This window comes from Eretmochelys imbricata, chromosome 6 (genome assembly GCF_965152235.1).
Source record: "Eretmochelys imbricata isolate rEreImb1 chromosome 6, rEreImb1.hap1, whole genome shotgun sequence".
NCBI lineage: Eukaryota > Metazoa > Chordata > Testudines > Cheloniidae > Eretmochelys > Eretmochelys imbricata.
Genome location: NC_135577.1, coordinates 8,554,195 through 8,571,168, shown reverse-complemented (window position 1 = coordinate 8,571,168; position 16,974 = coordinate 8,554,195). Strand labels below are relative to the sequence as shown.

At 51.0% G+C, this 16,974-nt stretch overlaps 1 protein-coding gene across 1 annotated transcript in view; it reads right to left on the bottom strand.

Annotated features, from left to right (window-relative positions):
- Positions 1 to 807: 807 nt before the first annotated feature.
- The window catches only part of LOC144266062 (uncharacterized), an 88,258-nt gene continuing 72,091 nt past the window's right edge, over positions 808 to 16,974 (bottom strand). The window contains 6 exon segments of the mRNA XM_077819209.1: positions 808 to 1,526; positions 1,529 to 2,445; positions 7,017 to 7,133; positions 9,168 to 9,294; positions 9,719 to 10,048; positions 16,550 to 16,622. Coding sequence (XP_077675335.1) covers positions 1,386 to 1,526; positions 1,529 to 2,445; positions 7,017 to 7,133; positions 9,168 to 9,294; positions 9,719 to 10,048; positions 16,550 to 16,622 — 1,705 coding nt within the window. The 3' untranslated portion in view covers positions 808 to 1,385.

Genomic DNA, 16,974 nt, shown 5'->3' with positions numbered 1-16,974 from the left:
TGTAACATTTTGCTGTGCTGTAATATGATACCTATATTCTCTGATAATGATTGTCAGCCTACAGAAAAATCCTAAAAAACAAAAAACCCTAACACCTTTGTCTCCAGGCAAATAGATAGAAAACCCCTCTAGTTGCTCTTAGGAAAAAAACAACTTCAGGTCTGTGAAGACTTGTAAATTTCCCTGCAGGAGGTTAACTACCCTGCCTTTAGGTAGGGAAACTCCAGCTCACCAAAGACAATTCCCTTTTGTCTCTGCTCTGGCCCCAAAGCAGGAAAAAATCCTAACTGCTTTCAGCTTAAAACCTGCTTTCCAGCAGCCCAAAGAAAAAAAATTTCTTTTCAAATCTGTGCTTCTGGTTCAAAAGAATCTCAAATTGATCTTAAATGATTTCAAGTTAATTCCACCGCTCTGCCACCATGTCAAGGTTCCCTCCCCACTCTGAACTCTAGGGTACAGATGTGGGGACCTGCATGAAAACCTCCCAAGCTTACTTTTACCAACTTAGGTTAAAACTTCCCCATGGTACAAACTATTTTACCTTTTGCCCTTGTACTTTATCGCTGCTACCACCAAACATCTAATGGATATAACTGGGAAAGAACCCGTTTGGAAACGTCTTTCCCCCCAAAATCGCCCCAAGCCCTACACCCCCTTTCCTGGGGAAGGTTTGATAAAAATCGTCACCAATTTGCATAGGCGAACACACACCCAAACCCTTGAATCTTAAGAACAATGAAAAAGCAATGAGATTGTTAAAAGAAGAATTTTAATAGAAGAAAAAGTAAAAGAATCACCTCTGTAAAATCAGGATGGTAAATACCTTACAGGGTAATTAGATTCAAAACATAGAGAATCCCTCTAGGCAAAACCTTAAGTTACAAAAAGAGGTAAAAAACAGGAATATCCATTCCATTCAGCACAACTTATTTTCTCAGCCATTTAAAGAAAACAGAATCTAACGCACATTTAACTAGATTACTTACTAAGTTCTAAGACTCCATTCCTGTTCTGTCCCTGGCAAAAGCATCACACAGACAGAGAGAGAGGCTTTGTTTCTCCCTCCCTCCAGCTCTTGAAAGTATTTTGTCTCCTCACTGGTCATTTTGGTCAGGTGCCAGCGAGGTTATTCTAGCTTCTTAACCCTTTACAGATGAAAGGGTTTTTCCTCTGGCCAGGCGGGATTTTAAAGGTGTTTACCCTTCCCTTGATATTTATGACGGGGCCATTTAGGGATCTGGGGCAAAAATTGGGGATTGGTCCTGCTTTGCGCAGGGGGCTGGACTAGACGACCCCCTGAGGTCCCTTCCAACCCTGATATTCTATTCTATGATTCTATTCTATTCTAAAAATGAGTGTGGGCTCTGCGGCCACGGATGAGGGATTCAGGGGGTGGGACGGGGCTCAGGGCTGGGGCAGCTGTATGGCCACTCCCCTGTGTGCATGTGCTGGTGTAGTCTGAGGTTTGAGTTGTGTGCAAAGTCCTTGCTGCAGTAAGCACAGGCGTACGGCCGCTCCCCGGTGTGTGCGTGCGCTGATGGGTTCTCAGATGTGCGATCTGTGTAAACCCCTTGCCACAGTCAGCACAGCAATACGGCCGCTCCCCGGTGTGCGTGCGCTGGTGTATTTTCAGCTTTGAGCTCTCTGCAAAGGCCTTGCCGCAGTCAGAGCAGCAGTACGGCCGCTCCCTGGTGTGTGTGCGCTGATGGGTTCTCAGGTGTGCCATCTGTGCAAAGCCCTTGCCACAGTCAGTGCAGTGGTACGGCCGCTCCCCAGTGTGCGTGCGCTGATGGGTTCTCAGGTTTGCGATCTGTGCAAAGTCCTTGCCACAGTCAGTGCAGTGGTACGGCCGTTCCCCGGTGTGCGTGCGCTGGTGTATTCTCAGCTTTGAGCTCTCTGCAAAGCTCTTGCTGCAGTCGGCACAGTGGTATGGCCTCTTCCCGGTGTGTGTTCGCCGGTGGAGGGTCAGCATATTGGCACTGTTGAACCCCTTGTCGCAGTCGGTGCAGCGGTACGGCCGCTCCCCGGTGTGCGTGCGCTGGTGTGTTCTCAGGTGTGCGATTTGTGTAAAGCTCTTGCCACAGTCAGCGCAGTGGTAGGGCCGCTCCCCGGTGTGCGTGCGCTGGTGTATTTTCAGCTTTGAGCTCTCTGCAAAGGCCTTGCCGCAGTCAGAGCAGCGGTACGGCCTCTCCCTGGTGTGTGCGCACTGGTGCTGGATGAGTCCGGAGGGTTTTCTGAACCTCTTGCCGCAGTCAATGCAGCGATGGCGACGCTGGCCCACGGGGAGTCTCTGGTGCGTAGCCAGGTCTGGTCTCTGACTGAGTTTACCCTGGGGATGGACTGTGTCCTGTGCATGGATCCCTCTGTGGGATGTGGAATCCTGCTTTCCTGCCGCACTCTCCCCACACTCAGACCATTTCCTCGTTCCGCCCGGGATCCCGTGCCCTGTTGGAGAGAGCAGAGGCAATCCCAGTGTTAGCTCACGGTTAAGGCTACAAGTTTGTCAAGGATAGAAAATGTCACGGATAGAGCGATTTCTCCATTTGTCCATGACTGTTTTTTGGATGGGTGCCTTACCCTGCAATGATGGCTCCTGTCCCACAGGGATAGACCCAACGCCTTGCACTGGGCATTGAGACCTGGCCCGCGGGGTTACAGTGCCACTCAGATTTGCCCCCACTCACATTCATGATGGTTGGGGTGGGGGGGGCAAACTTCAGTGAATGGCCTTGCCACCCAGATCTTCTCTAGCCCACACCAACCACTCTGCACCAGGCTGTGGTCAGGGTTGCAGTGCTGAGGGGGAGGGTGCTTTTTGGGAGGCTAGTGCCCTCTGGACAGGGCAGGTTTTATTAAAAATCCTGGAGCAGTCACAGTAAATGTAGTGACCTGTGATTTTACTAAGTTTACTTTAACTGCTCCATAATTTTTAATACAAAATTCCACGACAAATCTTCAACCTTAGTCACGGTGGTTCTACCCTACATTGTTTGTGCAGCACCTAGCACCTGCTCCCACGTGTACCATGCACCTCTTGGGTCTCATTTTATGCTTAAATTGTAGCCTGCCCAGGATACAGGCAGCGCCTGGCACAACGGGGCCCTGGTTTTGTTTTCAAACTTATTTTGTTTTTATTTTAACCAGAGGTGTTTACTTACCTGGTGCTGGTTCTTCACTTTCTCCTCTTATATAGCATGAGGCCTGTTTGCCAGTTTTTGTGCTGTTTTAACTACATTGGTTTCAAACTAGTTGAGGGGCTACGATCTCCTCATGTGGACGTACCGAGACTGGTTTAAAGCTGCTGAGAACAACGTAGCTTATTCCTGTGGGGGAGTGAGTCCTTTTCAAGGAATTCCTTTTAAAGAAGTCATTTAGCCTCCGCTTGATGTTTCATTCTTTGTGCAAAACTAAAACTAAACTAAAATCCTCAAGAGGGTGGGGTTTGGGGTTGAAGGGATGTAACCTGTCACTCAGGGTGTGTGATGTAACCTGAAAAACATGTTTGTATTGTTTTACAACCCAATCAGTGACAATGCTGTGCTGGAAAGTGAGAGTGGCCTTTGATCTACAGACAGTCACAGACACATTAGGGCTGAGGGCTGTGCTAAGCATGGACACTGAAGCAATGCAAGTGACAACGATTTCATGCCACTGAGGCCACGTCTACACTACCCGCAGGATCGGCGGGTAGTGATCGATCTATTGGGGATCGATTTATCTTGTCTAGTGTAGATGCGATAAATGGATCCCCAATCGCTCTGCCGTCGACTCCGGAACTCCACCACTGCAAGAGGCGGAAGCAGAGCCGATGGGGGAGCAGTGGCCGTCGATCCCGCGCTGCGAGGACGCGAAGTAAGTGATTCTAAGTTGATCTAAGATATGTCAACTTCAGCTACGCTATTCTCGTAGCTGAAGTTGCGTATCTTAGATCGATCCCCACCCGCAATGTAGACCACGCCTGAGAGAGCAGGACTAGTGGGGATGTGACAAAGGCCATGCCACCTCCTCTCCCTCACACCCTGCCCATACACCAGGGTACTCCACGCCATGGCCTGTAGGACGATTTCGTCTGGCCCCCAAACGCATCAGCTTCCCCTGCAGCAGCTTGCTGGAACCCGGGGCAGTTTTAGCGCATTACAGTGAAGCTCTACAAGTGCCTGAGACCTGCTCTACAAATTGCATCCTCCATGTGGTGTCCCCTCACACTCATCGTACATGACTGATCCTGCTCTGCCTCGAGCCATTCCCAGCTTTCTCCTTATTCGCTGGGGAAGGTTTCTCCAGTCTGAGAGGTTATGTGCACAATGAACTGGCAGAGAGGGGGTGGGGTGGGAACCTGGAGAGGACAGCACCTTCTCTGCTGAGGGCCAGTGACTCTGGGATGCTCTCCCAGGCTGCGAGCAGGTTTTTGCCCTTCTCTGAGCTATATTTGGACCCACGTGCCCAGGGCCATAGGACACCAGCATTCATAACTTGAGAGAGGAGGGTCAGAGGCATGAAACTCATCTCAAAAATCTCTAGGATATCCCTTCCCTTGGTATGATTTTCTGAGGTTTGGGAAGCCTAGAAGAAGGTGATGTGGTCTATGGACCGGCAGGCTTGTATTTCTACCCAGGTGCTTTTCTTCTCCCCCCGCCCGTGCCAGATCCGCTGACACACACAGACGGATTTTAGCCTCACAGTCCCAATGCCCTCTCCATTACACAGGTGAGGAATCTGAGGCATGGTGGAGCTGTAATGACCCACTTCTAGAACTGAACCAATATGTAGGGACAAAATTAGAAAGGCCAGGGCTAAAAACAAATTAAACTAGCTAAGTATATAAAAGGGAACAAGAAAGCATTTTACAAATACATGGGAAGCAAGAGGAAGACCAAGGACAGGCTAGGCCCATTACTAAATGGAGGGAAAGACAATAAGAGAAAACGCAGCAATTGCCAAACTCTTAAATGCCTCCTTTGATTCAGTTTTCACCAAAAAAGTTAGCAGTGATCGGTCGACTAACATAGTGAACATTAGTGTCAACGGGGTAGGATCTGAGCCTAAAACAGGAAAAGAAATAGTTATGAATTTCTTAGACAAGATAGATGCCTTCAACTCAGCAGCGCCTGATGAAATACATCCTAGAATACTTAAGGATCTGGATGAAGAGAACTCCGAGCCATTAGCGATTATCTCTGAGAACTCCTGGAGGATGGTAGAGAAAACAGAGGACTGGAAAAAGGTAAATATAGTACCATCTATAGAAAGGGAAATAAGGACTACCCAGGGAATTATAAACCAGTCAGCTTAACTTCAGTACCTGGAAAGATAAGGGAGCAAGTAATCAAACATTCTATTTGTAAGCCCCTAGAAGGAAATAAAAGTAATAAGTAACAGTCAACATGGATTTGTCAAGAACAAATTATGTGAAACTAACCTAATATCCTTCTTTGACAGGTAACAAGCCTTGTGGACAGGGTGGAAGCAGGACATGTCACAGCTCGACTTTTGTAATGCTTTTGATACTGTCTTCTCATAAACAAACTAGAGAAATATAGCCTAGGCAAACCTACTATAAGCTGTGTGTGCAACTAGTTGGAAAACCACACTCAGAGAGTAGTTATTATGGTTCATAAATGAACGGCAAGGCTATATTGAACGGGATCCCACAGGGATCTGTCCTGGCTCTAGTTCTAGTCCATATCTTCATAAATGATTTGGACAATGGCATAGAGAGTACACTCAAAGTTTATGGATGATTCAAAGCTGGGAGGGGTGCAAGCCCTTCGGAGGACAGAATTAGAATTCAAAATGATCCTGACAAACTGGAGAAAAGGTCAGAATTAAATAGGATAAAATACAATAAGATCATACACAAAGTACTACACTTATGTAGGAATAATCAGTTACACAAATACAGAATGAGAAATGACTGCCTAGGAAACAGTACTGCAGAAAACCATCTGGGGTTATAGTGGATCACAGACTACATATGAGTCAACCATGGAATCGTTTTTTGGGGGAGGGGGAAAAAGCAAATATTCTGGGATGTATTAGCAGGAGTGTTGCATGCAAGATGCGAGAAGTAATTCTTCCACTCTACTCAGCACTCGTAAAGCCTCAGCTGAAGTACTGTGTCCAGTTCTGGACACCACACTTCAGAAAGGATATAGACAAACTGGAGAGGGTCAGAGGAGAGTAACAAGAATGATTAAATGTCCAGAAGACATGACCCATGAGGAAAGATTGAAAAAATTGGGTTTGTTTAGTCTGAAGAAGAGAAGACTGGTGGCGGGGGGGGGGCAGAAGAAGGGGAGAGCTGATAACAGTCCTCAAGTACGTAAAAGGCTGTTACAAAGAGGAGGGTGAGAAATTGTTCTCCCTATCCACTGAGGCCAGGACAAGGAGCAATGGGCTTAAATTGCAGCAAGAGAGATTTAGGTTAGACATTAAGAAAAACTTCCAGACTCTACGGGTAGTTAAGCACTGGAACAAATTATCTAAGCAGGTTGTGAAATCTCCATCATTAGAGGTTTTTAAGAACAAGTGAGGCAGACACCTGTCAGGGATGATCTAGATAATACTTAGCTTTGCCTCAGTGCAGGGGACTGGACTAGATGACCTACTGAGGTCCCATCAAGTCCTACGTTTCTATGATTCAAGATATCAAGGCCAGACAGGCTCATTGTACCCATCCAGCCTGGCTTCCTGCCTAACCCAGGGCAGAGAATCTCCCCTGCAGTGATTCCTGCCTCTGGCCCAGTAACTCCTGGCTGAGTTACAACAGGGCTTTGAGAAAGAGACACCCATCTCCACTGACAGACTCCCAGTGATGGAGAATCCAAGCTGCCATGAGGGGAGCTCTCCCAATGGTTCCTTCCCCTCCCAGATAAACACTGACCCCTAATTCCCAGCCTCCATTTGTCCCCTTCAGCTCCCAGACAGTGGAGCTCGCTCTGCCTTTGCCTTCTACATTAAGGAGCCTGCCACTAGCAGCTGTATAAATCAGAAGGGACTGGATTATTATGACTCACCTGAGGAGGGGCTCTCAGGCCCTGAGGTTTCCCTGGAGTCCTCGGCATCCTGGATCCAGAGCTCTGCCTCCCCTAGCTCGATCCGGTGGATTAAATCCGGTGTGGAACCTGAATAGCCTGTTTGGAGGGGAAAGAATCAATTTTATTAATAAAATTTTGGGGGCAGGGAATCATTTATATATTGGTGCAGCCCCACACAACAGGGCCCCATCTCGATCAGGGTGTGTCTGCCGAGCACCTGGCATGATGGGACACTGACCTTGGATGCTGCTTCCGAGGAAAGCGCAAGAGATCCCAAGCAGGAGAATAAAGAAATAAGCCTTCCTTAGAGATTTCTTCTCATCTCCCACCGGGCAAGTTTAGTTCATACTCTGAAGTGCAACGTCTATAACTCATCTCAATTTGCAGTGGGGGGCCCAGTTTTAAATCCTTACTAGGGGAACTCCAGATGTTCCACAAAAAGTTCTCATCCTGCTAACATCTTGGCCTCCATGCTATCTTGTGGCAGTAAGTTCCATAGGACAACGGTGTTCTTTAACGAGTTGAAATATCATTGAACACCCCATTAACTCTGATTAAGAGACAGGGTGGATACAAAGTCCCCAACTACCCTCTCTCACTTACCCAACTGTCTCCTTAAAAATGTATGGTGGGGAAGACTTTGGAAGAAGGGAAGTTTAGTCCTTTGCCCTCTTATAGCTCAAATTCAACACTTGGCAGTACATCATTAAGGCATAAGCCACAACATGTGCCATGGCAGGTGTCACCAGGTGGCGCCATTCTACAAATCTATCAGTTCTTTTGCTTAGGTTGCAAGCGTTGTTCTACTATACAGTTGTTAAATGTATGATGCGTGTTCTTTTCAGGAGGTTGGGAGCTGCTGCAAGCAGCAGATGTGTTTTCTCCCTGCCTTATTTTTCTAGCTAGAGTCAGTTCCTGAGGCAGAGTTGCTGCCATCGGTGTCTGGCCGGGATTCCTGGAAGAGGTTGTCGTTCACGTGACTGTTTGCTGCCATGGCTGTGCCAGGACTGAGGTACGTAATGCAAGTAAACAAGTTACACTGAGGGCTTGGCTACACTTGCAGATGTAGAGCGCTGGGAGTTAAACCAGCCCTTGGAGAGCGCAGTAGGGAAAGAGCTGCAGTGTGTTCACACTGTCAGATTCAAGCGCACTGGCGTAGCCACATTAGCAGCTCTTGCAACGCCATAAAGAGCAGTGCATTGTGGTAGCTAGCCCAGCGTTCAAGTGGCTGCAACGTGCTTTTCAAATGGTGTGGGTAGGTGGGTGGGTGGGTGGAGTGTGACAAGGACTGTGTTGTGGGTAAGTGGGGGGAGAGAGAGTTGGTTTTTGGGGGGCAGAGAGTGTGTCAGCATGCTGTCTTGTAAGTTCAGACAGCAGCAGACCCCCCCCCCCATCTCACACACTCACAGCAAGCAGCATTCCACAGCAATGGTTGCTTTGTCCCGGAGCAGGTAAGCAGCCAGCTGTCAGAAATGGAGCTTTGAAAGGGCACATCCACATTCCTACAGCCAAGGTCACAACAATGGGAAGAGTGGCCACTTGACTTAAGGGGATTATGGGACGTTTCCAGAGGCTGATCACAGCACAGTAATGCAACATGTCATCCACACTGACGCCCGGGCGTCTCAGCCGAGGCGCAGCAAGCATTGTGCTTCTCGTGGAGGTGGATTACCAGGAGCGCTCCGGCTGCAGAGTCCAGGTGCTGTAAGAGCCTTGCCAGTGTGGACGGGTCGGGAGTTAGGGCGCCCGGGGCTGCTTTAATGCGCTCTAACTTGGAAGTGTAGCCAAGTCCTAAGATTAGCCCCAGGCTCTATAGCAGCGGAGTCCAATACGTTCGCCACTAGCCACATGTGCCTAATAGGCTACTGAATTGTGGCTAATGCAAGTGGCTTTTTTATAATGTGGCTAAGAAGAAAAATTCAAAACCACAAGTGTGGCTCGCAGCGTGGCTAGCATGGAATTTTTATTGGACACCACTGCTCAATAGTCCTGATTTCTGCTTCAACAGGAAGCCGACCTGAAAGGGGCCAACATTTGCCAACACTCGACCGCGGGGTGGCACATGGCAGCTGAGGCATCAAGGGAACCCAAACGTTTCACAGCTATGAGTAGAGATAAATCGGTCCTTACCCAAGGAAACGAGGGCCTGGTAATTCCTCAGCATCTGGTCCCGGTACAGCTGCTTCTCTGGCCGGGATAAGAGCTCCCACTCCTCCCGGGTGAAATACAGAGCCACGTCCTCAAACGCCACCCGCAGCTGCTGGCACAAGCGTTACACACTCAGCACCCTCCGCGCCAGCCCCAGCCCGGGCTCTCAGCAGGGGACGCGGGTTCTAGGGCAGCGGCTCCCGGGGAACCCCCAGCCCAGCAGCTGTGACCCAGGGAGACCCCCCCGCACAGCCCCCCGGGGACTCGGGGTAAAGGGGTCCCGCCTGGCTCCGCATGTCCGCCAGGCTTTGTGGGCGGGTCCTGGGGCCCCAAAGCCGCTCCCCGGCCCCAGCGCTCCGCCTGCTGCAGCCCCTGACCCCCGGGCTGCGCTGGTGCAAAGCGGGAGCCCGGACCCTGCCTGGCCGCGCTGAGCCGCTCCCAGCCCCGGGGTCACTAGCGCGGGAGGGACCCGGTCCCGGCCCCAGCCGGGACCAGCCAGAGCCCGGCCGGGGAGTCCCCGCCCCGCGTCCTACCTGCGCCGGCCCCGCTGCAGCCATCGCCGGGCTCGGCTCCGGTCCCGGCCGCTTCCTCCGCCCGGGCAGCGACTTCCCGCCCCGCGGCTGGTCCCTCCCCGAAGCCGACTCGCCCGCCTGGGGCTGCAGCCGGGACCCGCCCTGCGCAGGGGCCGGGCTGGGACCCAGGTGTCCGGGAAGGCCCCGCCCCGCTCCAACCCTGCCGCGCTCCCCGCCCGCGCCTGCGCCGCCAGCTCCAGCAGCCGGGGGAGGCCCCAGCGCAGGGACTTTCTGGATCAGCCCCCCGGACGCCTGGGTCCCGAGTCCGGCCGCCGGGGGCGCTCGCGGCACCTGGAGCCCCAGTGGCAGGAGCCCGTAAGGGGGCAGCCCGGTCCCCGCCCTTGGGCTGTGCGTGGGGCCGTAGGGAGCTGGCTAGGGCGGGGGCTTGGGAGCCCCGATTCCTGGGTTCTTTCCTGGCTCTTGGAGAGGAGTAAGGATCAGTGGGCACAAGAGGGCTCAGGCCAGGCTGTGCAGCTTGTCAGTCTCTCAGTAATGGTATGTCTACACTGCGAAGTTGTCAACAAAACGTTTGTCTTTCACGGGTACTTAAAAAAGCCCCCCCCACGAAAGACAAAAGTTTTGCCCGACGCAAGTGGCAGTGTGAACATGGCTTTGTCGGCGGGAGCGCTGTCCTGCCGACAAAGCTAATGCCGCTGGTAGGGCTGGAAGAATTTGGCAGCAAAAGCTTGTTGACCCCCTCAAAGATTCTAGTAGATTGGTGAGGCACGATTTCCCTTTACTGAAACCATGTTGACTCTTCCTCAACAAATTATGTTCATCGATATGTCTGACAATATTGTTCTTTGTTATAGTTTCAACCAGTTTGCCTGGTACTGAAGGCAGGCTTACAGGCCTGTAATTGCTGGGAGCATCTCTGGAGCCCTTTTTAAAAATTAGCGTCACATTAGCTATCCTCCAGTCATTTGGTACAGAAGCTGATTTAAATGATAGGTTACATACCACAGTTAGTAGTTCTGCAATTTCACATTTGAGTTCCTTCAGAGCTCTTGGGTGAACTCCATCTGGTCCTGGTGACTTATGGCTGTTCAATTTATCAATTTGTTTCAAAACCTCCTCTAGTGATACCTCAATCTGGGACAGTTCCTCAGATCTGTCACCTAAAGAGAATGGCTCAGGTTTGGGAATCTCCCTCACATCCTCAGCCATGAAGACGGATGCAAAGAATTCATTTATTTTCTCCGCAATGGCCTTATCGTCCTTGAGTGCTCCTTTTGCACCTCGATCGTCCAGTGGCCCCACGGGTTGTTTAGCCGGCTTCCTGCTTCTGATGGACTTAAAAAAGAATTTGCTATTACTTTTTGAGTCTTTGCTAACTGTTCCTCACATTCTTTTTTGGCCTTCCTAATTGTGTAGTGTGTGTGTCTTTCAGGAGGGCTGCACCATGTGTGTTACAGGAGCTCACACCTGTGTCTCTGCCCAGCGCCATGGGGAGGGCAGCTGCCCCATACAGATGCTCTGTTTTGACCTCGGTGCTCGTGCCTGGCTGTGTGCCCCTGTCCTCCCGCCCATTGGGCCAGGCCTTCCGCCCCCGCTGGCCACAACAAATGGTCCAAGGTAAAATGCATCAAGGGCCCGCAGGATGCCGAGCACAGCCGGTGTAGTGTAGGAAACTGCTCTCTGTAGGAATATGCTATTTAGGGTGCACTCAGCAGGCTCACACAAACAGAGCATGCTCACTAACATCTGCTGAAGCCACTGCCCTTCACCCTGCCCTTATTAGCCATAAGATTCTGCTGACTGCTTTTAACGGGAGTTAAAAAGGGGCAAAGGGGGGCAAATCGGAGGAAGGGGGTGGCCAGGGTCTGAGCAGGGGGTGAAACTTGACTGGTCAGGGGGGTCAAGCAGCTGGAGGCAGGGTTAGGGTAGGGGCTGAAGGCAAAATCAGGGATGGGGTGGGGAGGTGACAGGGGTGAGGAGGTGCCAGAGGGTGTCAGAGGGCAAAACCCCGGCAGAGGCAGAGGGGGTAACAGTTACCCCGGTGGACTGAGACACCAGTGTTTGCAAAAATAAAGTGGGGGGAACAGAGGGGCTTTTCTATTTCCCCTCCCACAGACTGGGCTTCCCAGGGCTGGGTTCTTAAAGGCACGGGCATTGCAATGTCTTTTCTTAAAGGCATGGGCATCCGAATGCCAGGTCACTGCAGCTCCTCTTTGACGTAACCTACTGAGGTGCTGCAGCAGGAGACTTAATTCAATGAAACCGGGCCTTCCCTACCCCCCAGAGGGCTGTACACCCCCCCTCAATTTCCCCAACAGCCCCCCCCCCCCCCCCGCCAGTGGTCAACTAGTTACATGCAGTGTTGCCAGTTTAGTCATTGGCTCGAAACTTGAATTGAAATTGAAACATGAATACACACTTTAAAAAAAAGTCAATAAGGCTTTCTGCATGTTGATGCAGTCCAGAGGATTGGAGTTTTGCAGCCTTTTCGCAGTTTGTCATTCTGCATTGGCTTTGCTGATGAAGCTGGCAAACCAGGCTCCTCCACATTTACTATATAAATCCATGGTATGCTCACATCTTGAATACCGTGTGCAGTTCTGGTCATCCCATCTCAAAAATGATATACTGGAGTTGGAAAAGGTACAGAGAAGGGCAACAAAAATGATTAGGCTTATGGAACAGCTTCTATATGAGGAGAGATTAAAAAGACTGGGGGACTTTCCGGCTTGGAAAAGAGACTATGGAGCCGGGGGGGGGTGTGTCTATAAAATCTTGACTGGTGTGGAGAAAGTGAAAAGCTCCCTCACATAACACAAGAACTAGGGGTCACCCAATGACATTAATAGACAGCAGGTTTAAAACAAACAAAAGGAAGTACTTCTTCACACAACATACAGTCAGCCTGTGGAACATTTTGCCAGGGGCTGTTGTGAAGGCCAAATCTAGAACAGGATTCAAAAAAGAACTAGATAAGTTAATCAAGGATATGTCCATCAATGGCTATTCACCAGGATGGGCAGGGATGCAACACCATGCTCTGAGAGCCTCTGTTTCCCCAAAGCTGGGAGTGGATGACCAGGGATGGATCACTCAATAATTGCCCTGTTCTGTTAATTCCCCTTGAAGCACCTGACATTGGCCACCGTCGGAAGACAGAGTACTGGGCTAGATGTTCTGACCCAATATGGCCGTTCTTATGTAAAAATTAATTATAATATAATAGAAATGTTTGGTACAGAAACTCCCAACACCAGCCAAAATCGATCACTTGGGCAACACAACTCTGTCTGCTGGATACCTAGGCAGAGTAGGTGAGTTCATGTAAATACAGTCTGGTCCTGAAGCCTTCCCCCCACCCCTGGCTCATCACTAGCTATCAGGGGAGAGCTCACTCAGACCTTGCTTACAAACCATTATTTTAAATTATAAGGTTGGCCAACATTCCCAAAACCAATGCGCCAATATTGTCAGCAAAAACAGCTGTGTGAGGAAGCTAGTCTTTGTTCAGACTTTTCAAACCTATTATACTTTTTCAGGTACAAGTATTTTATCATCCATTGTATCTGCTTTTAAAGTGTGTATTCACGTTTCAATTTCAATTCAAGTTTCCAACCAATGACTAAACTGGCAACACTGCACGTAACTAGTTGACCACTGGTGGGGGGGGGGGGGGGCTGTTGGGGAAATTGAGGGAGGGGTGTACAGCCCCCTGGGGGGATAGGGAAGTCATAGATGAGATTTTCTCCATTAGGATCATAGACTATCAGGGTTGTCCTGGTTTCACTGAATTAAGTCTCCTGCTGCAGCACCTCAGTAGGATACATCAAAGAGGAGCTGCAGTGACCTGGCATTCAGATGCCTGTGCCTTTAAGAACCCAGCCCTGGGAAGCCCAGTCTGTGGGAGGGGAAATAGAAAAGCCTCTCTGCTCCCCGAACCCCATTTTTGCAAACAGTGGTGTCTCAGTCCACGAGGGTAACTGTTACCCCCTCTGCCCCTGCCTGTGCCGGGGTTTTGCCCTCACCCTGGGGTTAACTTGTCTCCTCCCCCACCCCCATCCCATCAGCCCCTACCCTAACCCTGCCTCCAACTGCTTGACCCCCCTGTACCTTGTGCATGGGCAGTAGGAGCCCACTAGAGGGCAGCCAGCTCCTTGTCCTTGGGCTGTGGGGCCTCGCTGTGCCTTGGGGAGCTGGCTAGAGCAGGGCGCTGGGAGCCCAGATTCCTGGGTCCGCCCCTGGCTCTGGGAGGGGAGCGGGGACTAGTGGGTACAAGAGGGCCCAGGCCAGGCTGTGCAGTGTGTGTGTCACAGTAAGGGACAGGTCGGGCTGTGTGGTGTGTTTGTTGCTCGGCTGTGTGATGTTGGTGTGTGTGTTATAGGAGATCACACCCCAGCTGTGTAATGTGTGTTAGAGGAGCTCCCACCCAGCAGGGTGCCGTGTGTGTGTGTATATATGTGTTTGTTTCAGGAGCTCTCACCCAGTGCCCATGGCACTGCCCGGATCCATGGGGATCCCCATACAGATGCCATGTTCTGTCCTTGGTGTTGGTGCCCTCACTGACTGCCCAGCCCCCTGTCCGGCTGCCCCTTTCCCCACCCATTGGGCCAGGCCCTGCACACCCTGGGTGCTACCCTCGCGGGCCACAACAAATGGTCAAGGTCAAAAACACCAAGGGCACCCTGGGGCCTGTGGGATGCCGAGCGCAGCCGGCTCTTCCAGAAGCTCGCCATGCTGCTGCACTTCGTGGTGAAAGACATGCAGAGGGGAATGGGAGATGGATCCTGTGTGTTGCAAAGCCCCAGCCAGATGGGGATGCTACAGAGCCCTGCCAGCCCAGCCTTGACCACTAGCACTGACCTTGTTGCCCATAACCCCAGCACCCCCTAACCTCTGTTAACCCAAGGCCAGCATCCTCCCTGGCTGCTGGAGAAGAGGATACTGGTCTGTGGGGTAATGTCTCTCCCATTCTCATCCTTCCTCCACTGGACCTTTCCTCTGTCTCACACCTCCCCTAAAGTGGCTGGGTCTGTGCCCCACTCTAGCAGCTGCTTCACGTAAGAGGGGGGCAGCCCAGTCCCTGTGGTTCAGGTGTCCTGAGGTAACAGCTAACAGGGATGAAGAGAAGGACAGGTGGTTTGGGGCAGGGAGGGTCACCAGGGGCCTCAGGACTGCTGGGTTCCATCCCCAGCTCTGCAAGGGAGATAGTGGGTTATAGCAGGGGGGTCTCAGAATCAGGACGCCTGGATTCTATCCCTGGCTTTGGGAGGGGAGTGGAGGCTAGTGGGTTAAAGCAGTGGGGGCTGGGAGCCAGGACTGCCCTGGAATGGGATCTCAGCCACTTTTCCCTTGTGATGCTCTTTCTGTCCTGTTGCGGAGCGGGGACCCAACCCTGATCTCAACACCAGCCTAGCCAATATCAACAAGCAGTGCCGGAGCAAGAGCATCCATTGAGGCAGCCATCAAGGGAGGGGTACGTAGCCGGGTCCTGCCAGCCCAGCTCATGGGGCACAGGGGCTCATGGGCTGCAGCCTTGCTGCATTCTCTGGGTCAGGCCATGCCATGTCGATGGGCATTGGGAGCCTTGAATGAGGGAATGAAGCTGGGCTGGTGGCTACAGTGCTGAGCTGGGCTACAGGACTCCTGGTTTCTAATCCTAGCTCTGCACTTGCCACTCTGTGACCTTGGGCAAATCACTTAAGTAACAGGGAATTGCCAGATTGGATCAGAACAGAGGTCTGTCCACTTCTGTGTCCAGTACCAGAGGCTGCAGAGGCAGGTTTAAGAACACTGCAGTAGCGGCTGTGGGGGATAATAATCCTATGCCAGGACACATCTTGGTCTGTAATAGTAACAATCAGCTCGAGCCCTGAAGCAGGAGGTTTAATATCCCTGCCAGAATTTGGTTACATTAACTATTCCAGCTCTGGATGTTCTTGTGGTCCATAGAAATATCCAGTCCCTCTTTGAATCTTGCTAAATTCTTGCCCTCTGTGACATCCTGTGGCAGTGAGTTCCACAGGATAACCACCCATTGTGTGAAAAAGTATTTCCTATCATCAGCTTTGAATTTCCCATGTTTTATTTCACTTAACATCCTCTAGTCATTGTATTATGAGGAGAGATGATTGGGAAATAGAATGTCCATCCCGTGGGAAATTCTGACACTTCTAAATTTGTTTTCCTTCTGAATCGGATCAAAAATTGAAATGTCAACATTTTTAGTGGAAAGAAAATTCAGAAAAAAACCCAATTCAGAAACATTGAATTATTTCCTTTCACTAATGTCAAAACCTTCTAATTTAATAGAAAACATTGACTCTGCATTAAAATGAATAGAATGGAAAATTGGAATGAACTGGAACAATAGTCAAAATAAAATGTTACATTAGCAAAACAATTCTTTTAGATCATAGAAATAAACTGAGGAAATTGAAACCTCTTGATGCCACCTGGCAAAGAGGGGGTGCATAGGGATTAAAGACATCCCCATGGTCTGATATTTACATAATGGTGTGACAGAATATACTCCTGTAGTCACACCTTACTCATTATTGTGATAAACTTTGTACAAGGCATGTCTTCGGAAGTATCATTTGAAAACTCATTCCTTGCTGAGCAGTAATACAGTATCATGGTAAAATGCATGTAGCAACGTTATAGTTAAAGTTCTGAACATAAGCTGAGAGCATGACTGACGTGTGTTTCCCAGATAAGTCTGGGGAATGGCTAAGCCAGGTTCTCAGACACAAAGGGCAAACTGAGGCCCCAGCTGGGTGCCAACAAAGCTGACGGGCAGGGCCGGTGCAACCACTAGGCAAACTAGGCGGTCACCGAGGGCGCCAAGCGGTTGTGGGCGGCGGTGGAGCGGAGGTGAGCTGGGGCAGGGGGGTGCGGGGAGGGCCGACTGCAGCAAGTAACAGGGGGGCGGTGCATAGGAGAACCGCTCCCCGCCCCAGCTCATCTCTGCTCCGCCTCCTCCCCTGACATCGCTGCCCCGCTCTGCTTCTCTCCCTCCCAGGCTTGCGTGCCAAACAGCTGATTGGCGCTGCAAGCCTGGGAGGTGGGAGAAGCGGCGGTGTGCTCGGGGAGGAGGTGGAGCAAAGGTGAGCTGGGGCAGGGAGTTCCCCCACGGCTCCCCGGGCCAGGGGAGCTGCCGCACGGCGGGGAGTTGCCGCACGCGGCTTCCCGGGCCGAGGTGGGGACGGCCATGGGGAGTTGCCGCATGGCTCCCTGGCCGAGGGGAGGGAGGGAGAGAG